This window comes from Brachyhypopomus gauderio, chromosome 12, assembly GCF_052324685.1.
Source record: "Brachyhypopomus gauderio isolate BG-103 chromosome 12, BGAUD_0.2, whole genome shotgun sequence".
Lineage (NCBI taxonomy): Eukaryota > Metazoa > Chordata > Actinopteri > Gymnotiformes > Hypopomidae > Brachyhypopomus > Brachyhypopomus gauderio.
Window position 1 is genome coordinate 24,002,583 of NC_135222.1, and position 14,273 is coordinate 24,016,855.

Below are 14,273 nucleotides of genomic sequence, written 5' to 3' on the forward strand. Positions count from 1 at the left end.
CAGCAGATTCCAGGAATGTATTGGACGGTGAAGCGTGTGTTCGACTTTGCACGATGTGGCGTGTGTAACGGCGATGGGGTGCCAGGCTGCGTTAAATTCGCATTATTTGAGTGTGAGTGTGCTCCGCTAGGCCTTTCATTTAACCACACTTCACACACACACACACTTTTACTAACTAACCATTGCCAAACACACAACCAGGCCAGTGCGGTGGACGTGATCCAGGGTTTCACCTTGAAAGCTGTACACTTTTTATATTTTCTTATTATTCACCATAAAGCAGGTTTAATACTAATAGTTCTATATATTTTTGTCTGAAGCCAGAACTCTAGGCATTCCACTAGAACGAGGAACACAGCGCACCCTCCTCACGATCCGGAGAGGAGCGTTCTCAAGCAGGCAGTGTAAATCAAGCTAGTATATTTAAAGATAAAGAAATATAAATGTGCACATTTTACTACCAAACAAGTGTTTATTCTCTGCACAGAAAGAGTATCTGCATATATAAATATATATTATATATTTTTTAATTAATCAACTGAATGTGTCTGTTTTCTACATACGGCCGACATATATTGTACATGGAGAACCTGTAATTATCATCTTACCAGAGTTTTTAATCTAATCCTGTTTACTAATGTGGATGTGTTTGGGTGTTGGTATGATTATGACTGGGGTGGGGGGTCTGTGGGTTCCTCTGTGGGTTCCTCTACGTAACCACTCTCTTTGCTGAGAGCCCTGTCTTGCTGTGAGCCGGCCCGGCCGTGATGGTGCCAAACGGCCCCTCCCTCCCCTCTCCGGCCCGGTTCGGGTGGTGTTTGTCGTGCACTTTGGCCTGTGTTCACTACGGGTTCTTGTTTCAGGAGCGGCAGGGTACTAGCGCAGTCACTTCTGATGCTCCTTCTTCTCCTTCTGTTATTTTTTCCCCATCTCTCCTGCCCAACGTGCTCCTGCAGAGCCTCGCACATCTGCCCCGCCCACTTGACATGCTCCGCCCACTTCACACCATGCCCCGTTGCTTTATTTAATTTCCTTTGTTTTTGGCACCATGGACACATGGAGTGGTTTCCCTCTTCTCCGTCCATTCACCTGTCAGAACTGTCAATCAAAACGAAACGGCAGCCGTCTATTGGCTAGTCGCCGTGTGGATTCCCGCACGCCACAGTAGCCCCGCCTTCTTGTTGTCACCATGTTTATGAAGAACTGTCACCTTTTCCTGTAGCATTTAGAGAGCAATGTCTGATGTAAACGTTTCAGCCTTTTCACAAATGTGACGGGGGAATTTGACCTTTTTCATTGTTATTTATAGCTGTCATAAAAACACCATCCTTGAAAAATACTTTTAATGTCGGTGTCATTCCTCAGATTTGTGTGTGTATGTGTGTGTAGGTGTGTGTGTGTATATGTGTATATGTGTATATGTGTATATGTGTGTGTGTGTGTGTGTGTGTGTGTGTGTGTGTGTGTGTGTGTGTGTGTGTGTGTGTGTGTGTGTATGACAGCCTTACAGACAGACAGGGTCCTGTCTTGCTTTCTCTCTTTTCAACCATTAGGTATTTTTCAGACATGCCCGTGTCACTCCCTCTCTCCTCCTGCACTAGCCGTGCTGCAGCATCCATGCTCTGTATTCCCAGGCATCTCTCTTCAAGAACGCTGCTTGCATTCCCATTGGTTCCCAGGAGCAGGGTGGAGCCAGGACCATCCCAGCATTCCTAAAGGCAGCACAGATGTGCCACGCCCCCCACAACTCTCCCTCACCACCACTAACGAGGAATTTACAGTCCATGTAGTTCATGAGTTGATGTCCAATAAACTCTGGGATATTTGGCTACAGATTAAGTTTATGGATTAGATATGGTACTCGTCAAGAAAACGTCAATAAACCAGCTGTTCTGTACTCTGGTCAGAGTGAAACAGAATTAATACGTAAATGTAAATTCATCATTGTAGATTTGCCTTTAAGTAAGCAATAAACTCATTGCAAATTAGTGGTTGTGGAAATAACATGAGTGAAATGAGAGTGAGTAAGAGTTCGTTGTCCTGGGCCGGCACCAGACCTCCCAGTGGGACTGAGGTTGTGTGAACATGCCAGCTGCTCTGGAGATCAGACACATGAACACTGGCAACTCTGAGAAAAACTGACGGGACTCTGAAGGTCTGATGAAAGGGCTCAAACCACAGAATTACACGAAAAGACTTTAAAACACCACATGCTATAAAAATGTTTATTTTTCTTATCAAAAGTTTGTAATAAAACATTTGTAATAAAAAGTAAAGATTGTAATGACAGTGCTAGAGATGTGGAAGTGTCCTGATGGATGGTTTCCAGCGAGATAAATCACTGTTAGTTCATTGCTGATAAGGGTCCATGATCCAACGTGAATCAGTCAATGTGCAGAGGATTCGGAGAATCTGGTCTGGTGTCTGGTCTCCATTTGCAGAGTTTAAGCAGGAATGATGTGTTTTCATTTCGAGGAACAACTAAAAGGTCCAGGAAAGTGTTTGAGAAGCAAACTCTGTAAATGATTGACACTGCAGACTGGTCCGCATAACACTGCTGGTTCTCTTTCCTCCGCTTATCAGGTTTAATCCATAATTCCTGTGCAGTCTTGCTCAGTGGACACACAGCCGTCCACACACCTGTCCAGTGGGACCTTATCAATTCCTGCTTGATTTCAGTGAAACCGCCAAGAGGACAGGTTCAGGGAATCTAGTGCACCGAGTACCAGAGTTCAGCGGTCTCTTCAGAACGAGTGGTGCAATTCAGCCGTCTGGCGTAACAGCCGGACGAGAGCTCACTGCTGTCTCCTCACGGCGCATATGGAGTAGGCCAGCGGCTGCAGGGTCATGCCCAGCTTGGGACGCAGGCTTGGGATGAAGCCCTGGGGGAAGTGCAGACAGAATCTTTGCAGCAGTGAGGTGAAGAAGAGGAACAACTCCATCCTGGCCAGCTGCTCGCCAAGGCACTGTCGTCTGCCTGCGTGCAAGGACAAGAAGGTGATTATCAGCCAGACCTGATTTGTCTAGATCCTGGGTCTAACTTCAGCATCTCTAAGCTGCAAAAGCATGTACTGCTGATCACGATAAAAAAAGAACACTTACCGACAGAAAAGGGCAGGAAGGCATCTCGTTTGACGAAGTTGCCCGTGCTGTCCAGAAACCTCTCTGGACAAAAGGAAGCAGGTTGGCTCCAGTACTTCTCGTCGAAGTGCACCGAATACAGGTTGGTGATGACCATGGTGTCCCGCGGGATTGTGTAGCCACGCACCACTGTGTCCTGGGAAGTGGCCCGGAAAATTCCCAGCGGGACGACGTTGCAGAGTCGCAGGACTTCATGAAGCACTGCGTCCACGTAAGGCATCCTCTGCTTGTCCTGCAGGGTGGGTGGTCTGCCATTCAGGACGGCATCGATCTCCTTGTGAACCTTCTCTGTACAGCAGGGAGGCCATAGGGTGTTTGGTTCTAGGTTCACACCATCACAGCTCAAATTAAGCAAACGGTGGTCGTGCCAATGGTGTAGAATTAAGCAGTCCACCTACCTTGTATGTTGGGATAGAGACCCAGGTATAGGATGGCCCAGCGCAGGGCATTGGTGGTGGTCTCTGTGCCTGCAATGATGAGCTCCCCCACCGAGAAGATCAAATTCTCTCTGGAGAAAGAGGTGGCCTTGTCGCTAGCACTCTGCTCCATCTCATCGAGGTAGGCGTCGATGTAGTGTCTCGGCGCCTGTTGCACTCTGCCCTGCGAGAAACGTTCAATGATCTGCAGCAGGAAGTCGTACACCTTTTTGGCGTTTCGGAAGAGCCTCTGGTGCTTGCCAAAAGGTAGATACTCAATCCAGGGGAAGGCGTTGTAGAGGAACGCCCAAGCGCTCGCTGCCAGCTCCACGTTCTCACTGAAGATCTCGATCATGTGCTGGAAGTCATGGTCATCGTAAGTGAAGCGTTGTCCAAATATTATGAGGTTGGTAACATTGGACACGGCATTGGTCACAAGATGCTTGGGATTGAAAGGTTTTCCTTTGTGCATGTCAATGGCATCTACAAAGAACATGCACTCTTCTGAGATCTTCTGAAACATCGTCTCTCCACTGCCGAAGCAGCGGAAGCAGTTAACGGCTAGTTTTCGGTGTTCGATCCACGCACGTCCATATTTGCAGTTAAGAAGTCCTGGAAGTGAAGAAAGAGTTCAGTCAAAAATAATGAATGAATGTTTGTTTGCTCTAAGGCTAATCAGTGGGTCTGTATCAGGAGAAACCTGTAGCTGTAGGCACAACTTTTCTATTCAGCAGAAACAATGGACATTTTGGCCAAAATGCAAATTAACTCATCTCCTTCTTGAGGACAAAGACTTAAGTATGTTGAAATGTAGAAGCCCTCCCCATTTACATACACCTTTTACATACATACACCTTTTACTCCCCATTTACATACACCTTTTACATACATACACCTTTTACTCCCCATTTACATACACCTTTTACATACATACACCTTTTACTCCCCATTTACATACACCTTTTACATACATACACCTTTTACTCCCCATTTACATACACCTTTTACATACATACACCTTTTACTCCCCATTTACATACATCTTTTACATACATACACCTTTTACTCCCCATTTACATACACCTTTTACATACATACACCTTTTACTCCCCATTTACATACACCTTTTACATACATACACCTTTTACTCCCCATTTACATACACCTTTTACATACATAAACCTTTTACTCCCCATTTACATACACCTTTTACATACATACACCTTTTACTCCCCATTTACATACACCTTTTACATACATACACCTTTTACTCCCCATTTACATACACCTTTTACATACATACACCTTTTCTGAGCAAATTATGGTAGTGCAAGTTTTTTAAAAAATGCTAGCCTATGCAGTTAACCCTATTCATTTACACCCAATTCGATTCACGAGCCTTCATACAGACCATCTAGTCTGGTAACATCATACTTTTGACTGGTCACCTGTCACCTGTAGCCTGCGCACTGTCTGCCTGCCCTAAACCCTCTGTGAAGAGCCTGCTAAGCCAACTGCTTTACTGTTCTCTAATAAATCTAATAAAGCACATGTGCCGTTTTTAATAACGTGCATGTCTGCGTGAGTATTATGATTGCCAGAGTTGTATAATCCAGGTTCAGAAAGTAAAAGTCCTCACCAGGATTTTACTCAGGCTTCCTGGATTGTGTTGATTCCACTAATTTTACCTGGATTGCACTAATTAGAAAATCTAGCAAGCTTGAGCAAAATCCTGGTGAGGACTTTTACTTTCTGAACCTGGATTATACACCTCTGATGATTGCAGTGCTACTACAGCAGAAGGAAAGAGCCGTCTCACCTCCCATTTTAGTCATTTTCTGGAATAAAGGCAGAGAGGGCCGGTCTGCAAACACCTCACTCTGGTGGTACAGACACTCTTTAATGAGGTCATAGCCGTTGAGGATGACGGTGGAGATTCCTCCCAGGTCCAGGCTAAACATCTGGAGACAAATGGAACAACAATTCATTCATTCAGCCACACGCGGACGTGCAATTTGTCAGATATCGCTCCTCTAATGGAAAATCTTTTAGAGGATGGGTTTTGACCATAAGTACAGGGACCGGTTCGGTACGGCTGGATCGCTCTGTGACTGCCAAAAGCGCGATGGGAGATGCGCTCCCGTGTTCTGCTCTAAGTGCTCTTTAATGCGATGGAGGTTTGATCGAGGGGAACTTGTCCTCACACACACTTATGAAATAAATAAAAAAAACGTGGTGTGAAATAAAGCCTGTAGCAATTAGTGTCCTTTTAATGTCACGTAGTCTGCAATTTCAAAAGTTACTCCGTCTGAGTTAGAAGCGTTTACGCAGCGTTTCATTAAATAATATCACCAGAAGAGAGCAGGTGGAGGGAAGATCTCGTACCTGACCATAGACGTCACTCTGCTTCTTCATGTAGACGTGCGGTTCCGTGGCGAGCGCCAGGATGTTACCGATGACAGGTAGAGGTGCCGGGCCCGGGGGGAACCCGCGGGGTCGGCGCTGCTTCACCAGCTGCCGAACCACCAGCAGAACCAAGCAGGTCAGGAGACCAGTGCACAGGTACACAGCGGTCTCCTCGTACGCCGCAGTGAAAGATGTCAAACTTTTAAGCAGCATTTTCCGTCTCCACTCGGATGCGATCTGCGCTTTTTAAAAGTCCCACGTTTCCTCTCTGTTAATAATCCACTACCCCCCCCCCCCCCCCCGACGGGCTGTATCGGGATCAATCGCCAGTATCGATCACCTCTGATCAAACAGTTCCCCTTTCTCACATGCCTCCAGTCAACTTTGTCACAGTCCTAAGCCGCAGTAGCCTACAGATAGTGGAGGTTTTAATCAGGTTAAGTAAAAGGAAAGACAGTAATACACTTCAGTGCGAATGAAAACTTTTATTTCATATAATCGGTATTTAGTTCTGTCTGGTGCCAACCCGAACACAATTAGTCCGTGGATGATGAAGACTTCATTAAAGAGGAGAGCATCAGTGGATCATTTAAATCATTCAATCTGAGGCAGTAATAAAGAGCTTGGCTCATTTCTCTGGTCTCTCGGTACATATGTAGATGTGTGAAGCCAGTGTGTATGTTTTAAAAAAAGATGACCCAACAAGATTTGAAATTTGGGTATGCGAGCAAACAGATTTATCTTGTTGTGCAGGGTCACACGTAGGCGACCTCGTGACCCCGTGACTACCTTGACCTCGTGACCCCGGAAGGTAAACGAATGTCCTAACGTCACACTCAGCAGTTAAAACGCCACAGAAAATGTTTTAGGCTGCAAGATTATGTACTGTGCAAAGTATCTCAACAATCCCTGAGATTGAGATTGTATAATGCACTGTTTTGTTTAAATATCTGCTCAGCTACACGGAAAAGATAACAAATAAAAGTAATTACTGTATATCACTGCGAATGTCTGTAGATTAGATAAAAGTACACCAATAAGACTCCATTTCCCAGAAGCACCAAAGCCATTTTCTTCATTAAACATGGTGTTGCCATCTGAAATGTTTTTTTTTATTCCCATGCCATTCACCATACCGCCACATTAAATTATGCAGTTTTCAGTACATTTTGAAATGCTTTAAAAGGATGGAAGGAAGTTAAATCACAAGTGACTTGTCCCAAAGTTGTCTGAGATATTAAAGTATACGTTTCTTATCTGCATAGGCCTACCCAGTAGTAGCTGTGTTGTAACTATGGAGTAGCTGTGAAGTGTGCTGTTGTTAGTTCTCTGGTTGTTCTCTCAGACTGTTCCAGTTACCTCTGCGTGGAGTTTAATGAGGACAACTGACGTTTCATATTATGGGCCTAAGCATTGTAGTCAAATTAAAGGGGAAATGGATATGAAGCCAATACCCATCAGCAATGTTGTATTTGTCTGTTCTCTGTCCTGTTAAACATGACTAGTCCAGGCATAGGTGACAAGTTGCCCATTGACTTATAATGATGACTACATAAAAAGAGATGTGTGCAAGGTGGAGTGTGTAGGGTGTAGTGTGCAGGGTGGAGTGTGCAGGGTGTAGTGTGCAGGGTGTAGTGTGCAGGGTGTAGTGTGCAGGGTGGAGTGTGTAGGGTGGGGTATGCAGGGTGGAGTGTGCAAGGCGGAATGTGCCGGGCGGAGTGTGCAGGGTGGAGTGTGCAGGGTGGAGTGTGTAGGGTGGGGTGTGCAGGGCGGAGTGTGCAGGGTGGGGGTGAGTAGGCTGATTGATGGCCAACACTCAGTGATTAAATCTCATTTCCTTAATGTCTGAGGATGGACTGTGCAAACACTCCACTCTCCATTTAATGCGAGACTCTGTCTCCCCAGGGGTTATGGATCACGTTTGGTTCCCCCCTGGAAACCTTCACAGATCCCACTTAATCCCTGCACCTCTCCGCTTGCAGCTGCTCAAACGGTCCATTTGTGTGACTCATGCGGTCAGAGAGACCTGTAAGTTAAGGACATTTGATCATTCTCGGATGAAGCCACATTATTTCTTATCCCTTAAGAAAGGCACTAAAATGTTTAATCCAAGGAACAATCTTTTCAACTGCAGAGATTCTTTTTGCACTTGCTGTGAAGTTTTGTGATAACAGAAGCCTTCAGATGCTGCTTCAGAAGAAATCAACCCAAAGTGTGCAGTGTATCCTCTTTGAAATGCAAATGATTATCTGTCACTTAAAATAACTTGCACAGGAGTGGGTGTGCCATGAGATGCCGGAGCACTAACAGATTGGAAAGGTTACTGTATTGACTCAAAAAGTTTGATGCTGGGGATAGAAACCCATGGCCAAGCTCACGTACAGACGGCACTGGTTTCACTGCTGTGTGCTTCGGCGTGGCCCTCCTCTGCTGGAAGTGCCTAATCCTTAGATCCTTAAATCCTTAGATGGAAGGGGCCGTTTCTGAACGCACACTCAATGTGGCGTCAGTACCGGGGGCCGGACGCGGGTCTTTCTTCCTGCCAGGTCTCCCTGATTTACTGGGTCAGCCATTGGCTCTGTGCTGTGTTCGATAGCTAATGGGGTTCCTTTGTGACGCAAACACTGTCTCTCTGCGGAAAAGCCTCACCAGATCTTTGCTGGTTATGAATAGGAGGGTCAGATGATGCTAGAAGACATGTTGTTGTGTAACATGAGCCGAGGTGTTAGGCTCATTACTGCCAACCTTCTTGTTTGACTTCCACTAAGGGTCACATCATCACTGAAGTCCACATAAGGAAGCGAGGGACACTGATCGATGACACACACTGTTATAGGATGCACAGTGCAAACAACATCGGATTGTGCTCGCAGCTTTTGCATCGTGACTTTTACAACATCGATGGAAACTTTCATTCAGATCTGACAGGTTTTATTTCTAAAATGGTTAGGAATTAATCTGATGTAAATATATATATTACTATCACATATTACTTCACAGATTCCCCCTCCGCCCTCCTCTTACACCACCACTGGGCATTATGGGCATTTCAGTGCTTTTTTGAGTGTGCAGAGATTATTAGCCTTGTGGACAGTAAATACAATACAAATTGAGCATTGATGCATTTTTTATAAAGAAAAGCGATCCTTAAAATATAACCTAAGCATATAACAAAACACAAGCTAAATTTCAATGCTGTTTTTGTGACTGTTGGCTCTATTTTGGAAGGACAGGTTACATATTCTGAATATCTCCTCGTGATATGGAGCATTGCTGATCACTAGTGAAATTTTGTGAATGGAGCAGTTTGTGACTGAAGAATGACGTCATTGGTGTGACACACTGTTCATCATCTTCCAGAATGAACGACCCTCTGATTGGTTGGAACCAGAAGCAGCAAGCTCTGGTTGGCTGGTGAAAGATCATTAAACACCCACACTTTCAATAGCGGGACCCTCATGGTGGGTATATAGGCAGCACCCTTGCAGCTGAATGCAACAGACTAAAATTTCAACTTGAATTACTGCTTCTGTTTGCAACAGTCCTTTTCTTCTTTCAGCAGCTATAGCATCACAAGGTAAGTTAAGGTTTTATTCTACAACCAGACAAATGCTTGTGTGGTATTCTGTTGATCTACTGAAAGCAAATGCTGATTAAACTGAAGATGTAGTATAAAATATTATACTTTATATATAAAAAAACAAAAAGAAAGATTTGTTAGCTGCTCTGTGAATGCAACAGTGCAGAAATGCAGGTTCAGTGAATTTTCCAAGGAGACTTGGAATGCTCCATCAGCCATAGATACAGATCCAGCATAGCAGTTCATTACACTAATGCACAGGCTCTCTCGGGAGGGGCAGGAGTCCCTGTAATCCCACTAATATCTCTAACACTTTGCTTACAGCCCGATGGCAGCGGGAGACCTCAGCGCAGACGAGACACACTAGAGCAGACTGTGGCAACACAGTAGAGGACCTGCAGAAGTTTAGGTCTAGATCAGCTTCCTCTGGTGCTTTTCTGCTTCAAGAGAAAAGGGACAACAGAACAGATTGAGTTTTTGTTGAAAATGAATTAGGTGGCAAAGTCATTTTGAAAAGATCAAGTGAGAACAGGGCAGGAATGATGGGATGGGGGGGGGGGGGGGGGGTAATGACCTCAAACAGTTTAATGTATGCTATTTATATGTTGAATGTAAGAAGACATTGTTGCAGATAAGCTCGTATCAGACACCTGCACATCTAAAAACACGTTCCTTACTGCAGACCACCATGGTTATGCTGAAGATCTCTGCTCTCCTTGTCACCTACGCTTTGATCGTTTGTCAGATGTACTACGCAAACGCAGCTCCGTCCAGGTGAGATGTTTCACGAGGTCGGCTGTGATGTCAGACTGTTGTCTTGGATCTAAGAAAGTTACAATACAATTTAAAGCTTAAACATTATTCCTGTGGAAATACAGTATACATTACTTGGTGAAATGGAGGGAAGACCTGTTTGTAAATCTGTGTTTCACGTGAGGTTCATTTTTTATGAACATAATTATGATGTTTAACCGTAAGCACGCAAATAATTTTATTAGAGGTTGCAGTATCAGGGAGCAGCCGTCTTCTGATTACATCAGCTGGATCCTAGCCAACCCCACTCTGCGTACGACAGTATCGATCGGGCGATGAATCTACACTTGGCAAGCAGGCCGCTTTTAAGTGGCATGATCTTAGGAGATGGTTTTGGTTATGCACAGACCTTCTTGCGGCAAATAGAAACTTCTTTTGACGTGATGTGAAGGATGACTTTCCAGGGACCATAATCCCGCTCGTTATGTATGTGGGAAGGTAATAACTCAATAGTGTGTTCTTAGGCCTGCTTTGGAGCTCCCACAAGGTGATGCTACACTCACTGACTATGAGGCGAGAAGGTTACTGAACGCTATCATCAAAGAGTTTGTGCAGATGACTGCAGAAGACCTAGACCAGCCAGACACTGAGGAGAACAGGTACATCCCATGTCTGTTTTTAAAGCTGTCGGATGAGTAGTCAGTGAACTATGATGAAAATAAATCGAGACAAAGAGGGTTTGGAGGGTGTTGTACTGGTTTTCTGATTTCTGACTTTTAAGAAGCGAATGATCTTGAAAGGTTTGTACACGAGACCGGTTCCTCTTAGATTTTAAGGTGTGGCTGCTAGAGGGGAGGTATGTGCAGAAATCTCTGCTTTCCCTAGTTTGAGTGGATTTATGGTTTGAGTTCTGTGCCAGTTATTTCTGCATGGGATATTATTTATCATTCATCAGCATTATGAAGGCTCTGTGCCTTTCTGCCTGTGAACGCATGTAATCGGTGTCCCATGTGGCATGAACCGTAGCATGATCTCTGAAACACCGCAGAAGGAGGCTGCTTTCTGCATGCGTTGTGCAGTCTTCTGGTAATTATTCATAATTATATGAATGACAAATTAGCTGGAAATCTAGAAAAAGGCTGTAGCAAGGTTGAGGCGGAGTGACAGAAACGCTCTTCAATAAGGTAGCATGTTTCATTAGACTGCATCGTAGTTCATCATTGTAGCGTTTGTGTGCAGGATGAAATGCGTCTGCATGCGTGTGTCACTGTGAGTTGTGCATGTGCTCTCTCCTGTAACAGCCTGGGCAGACCAGTGTCCAAACGCTGCTCCAATCTCAGCACCTGTGTGCTAGGCAAGCTGTCACAGGAGCTGCACAAGCTACAGACGTACCCGCGCACCAACGTAGGAGCGGGCACCCCGGGGAGGAAGCGCAGAGCCACGGCCGTCTACGTGCCCGCCGCTTACGGGGAAGCGTCCGATCTCGTCTGAGCGCTCTGCATCACATCCTGCGCTGGCTTGCTCTTCAATTCAGTGCTGGTGCATGTGACGTTTCTGCTTGCCTGTGAAATCCAATTCCTTTTGATTTTCTTTTTTTTTTTCTTTCTTTGGCTGAATGACAGGAGAGACACGAGCGTGTTTCTGATCCCTTTTCTGTTTAGTTTCCCCCAAACATTCAACCAAACGCCACTCCCTGGGGCATCTCCCTGGCAACAGCGGGGCAGCTCTAAGTTCAACAGCAGTTCACATGCACCTCCTCTCATATGTCTCGCCTATAATAAACATATTTTTACAAGGAAACGATTGTCTTCTGAGCTTTTTCACAAATGCCTCAACAAATTTCATGTTAATTTGTTCATATAGGTAAGACATCAAAACTTTCTGAGTACAGCTTACATGTTTTGCCCCATATGTCTCTTAAGACATTCAAATATGTTCCATAGGCTGGTATTTGATCAGTCCGGTTTCTTCCGCAGTGTGACAGCACAGAAGAGAGCCTGTAACACAGCCACGTGTGTGACCCATCGCCTGGCCGACTTCCTCAGTCGCTCAGGGGGGATTGGTAGCAGCAAGTTCGTCCCCACCAACGTCGGGTCCCACGCGTTCGGCCGTCGAAGGAGACTGAGTCAGGAGTAGGGCGCTTCACGGACCCTCGCAATACGGTGAGACCATCTCGTCCTTCAGCTGTGGAAGTTTAAGACATTTAAAGGCATTTCAGGCATTTCATTTACACTCAGAAATTGTTTCCTTTTTGCATTTTAGCATTTAAAGAATTAAGGAAGCAATAATGCCCACCGACCATAGACTGTAAAATAGAAAAATAAATAGTAAATCAAGATAACACTCTGCTAATCTTAATCTTAAGAAGCAGTAGTCTCGGCACAATATGTGGATATTATGCGTGATAATGGTTCGTTATGTTTCGGTAGGTCAACATTGTGTTCATCCACAGCTCCGCTCTGACTGTGGTCACGAGAGAGAAAACCCATCACATTTGCGTTGAGACCCTGCCTGAGAATGGACCCCTCTATCAGAACACACTCTCGCCGGCTGCGCCGACTTGTACAGCCCGACCCAACTGATCATTCAAACTCTTCATTCTTCCGCTCTCCGCACCACCACGTGTTAAAACAGTGTCGCGTCCATCCAGATGTGCTCATGCTCACTGACTCGTATCTGCACCCGGTGGGACGCCCAGTGGCTCCCGCTCTGTTCCTTCCACAGAGAGCACATGGTGTGTGTCGTCCGGCTTGGCCGCGTTCTTCCCGTGTGTCTGGCCAGCGCATCGCAGTGCTGGGGGCGACATTAAAGCAGTGCCTAGATACAGGCTTCTGAATACGGATTTGTCTTGTGCCTTGATGTAAACCACTTTACATGATACTGTTGTACAGAATGTCAGACGCAAACGAGGGAGGTACAATCATTAACTTACAAATTGTAACAATTGTGTATCTGAGCAAGATTAAAATGTATTTTAGATACATAAGGTTCGCGTGCTTGTTTCATTGTCTGTCTCCATTGTGGTTTGCGTAACAACTGTTCTGAATACAAATACGATCCTTATTAAGAAATTAGAGATTAGATGTTTCACTTCATACAGAAGGCAGTGGAGAGTGATTAGAGCACCTTACACAGCAAATCTGGGGAAAAAACATTTCTCCTCAGAACCATAAACCAGACACATTCAAATGTCACAGTACATAAACACAGAGGTGCTAATGACTGAAGCACTTTGACTATAAAAGTCAAATAATTATACTGGATTAGTTTTCTGCAACTTTCTGCTAATTATTCATAACAAGATACTTGGATTATAAGAGATGTGATTCTTATACAGAATAAATTCAAACATCATCACTGAAATCCATAATTAATTTGAAATGTAGCTAGTTAACATAGCATGTCATGATAACATTAAACAACAATATTGACAATGATAATATGTATTGTTCTGAACAAAGGACAGCATTGCCACTGCAAAGATGTTTTGTTCATTTGTTTATTTGGTTTTGCATGGGGAGTGTGCTTAAAGACCCGCACATTGTTTTCCGTTTATGAGGCCCTCGGAGCATTAGAAAATGACAACAGCCGTTTAATAGCAGCCCTCTGGGACAGGGATGTCACCGCTGCTTTGTCACTACTGTGTTGATGCTAACGAACAAGTTACTTTTTCACTGATGGCAGTTTGCACCCATGAGAACATGTTGTTTATCAATTTCTTGAAATGTGAGGAGAAAAGGAAAAAGAAAGAAGATTATGTTGAAGATGACAACAATGGTGATGAAGGGGAGGAGGAAGATGAAGGGCGTCTCAAGGGGAAGTCAACTCAACAAACTTTGTTCAGTAATTGAGCAAGACACATTGATCCATGACATTGATGTCACCGAACCAATCAGGACCCAGAAAGCACAGTGACCAGGTCCTTATAATGAGCCTATTGAGTGATATCTTTGTGGGAGATACAGGCCGAAAACCTA

General features: G+C 44.7%; 2 protein-coding genes across 4 annotated transcripts; one reads left to right on the forward strand and one right to left on the reverse strand.

Annotated features, from left to right (window-relative positions):
* Nucleotides 1-2,297: 2,297 nt before the first annotated feature.
* Nucleotides 2,298-5,518, reverse strand: cyp2r1 (cytochrome P450, family 2, subfamily R, polypeptide 1). Its single transcript, XM_077023982.1, has 4 exons — nt 5,377-5,518; nt 3,540-4,169; nt 3,103-3,429; nt 2,298-2,977 (listed from the first exon to the last, which is right to left on the reverse strand). The coding sequence occupies exons 1-4, from the start codon at nt 5,516-5,518 to the stop codon at nt 2,796-2,798; spliced, it is 1,281 nt and encodes a 426-aa protein (XP_076880097.1). The 3' UTR covers nt 2,298-2,795.
* Nucleotides 5,519-9,393: 3,875 nt separating this feature from the next.
* On the forward strand, nt 9,394-13,282 carry calca (calcitonin/calcitonin-related polypeptide, alpha). Of its 3 annotated transcripts, none has more exons than XM_077024175.1 (5): nt 9,394-9,540; nt 10,226-10,317; nt 10,821-10,955; nt 12,273-12,458; nt 12,726-13,282. In XM_077024175.1, exons 2-4 carry the CDS (start codon nt 10,232-10,234, stop codon nt 12,430-12,432), a joined length of 381 nt encoding a protein of 126 aa, XP_076880290.1. In that variant the 5' UTR covers nt 9,394-9,540; nt 10,226-10,231; the 3' UTR covers nt 12,433-12,458; nt 12,726-13,282. The 3 variants fall into 3 exon arrangements, with proteins under 3 accessions (XP_076880290.1, XP_076880291.1, XP_076880289.1); XM_077024176.1 differs by having other exon boundaries at nt 12,749-13,282; XM_077024174.1 differs by lacking the exons at nt 12,273-12,458; nt 12,726-13,282 and adding an exon at nt 11,598-12,265.
* The last annotated feature ends 991 nt before the right edge of the window (nt 13,283-14,273 follow it).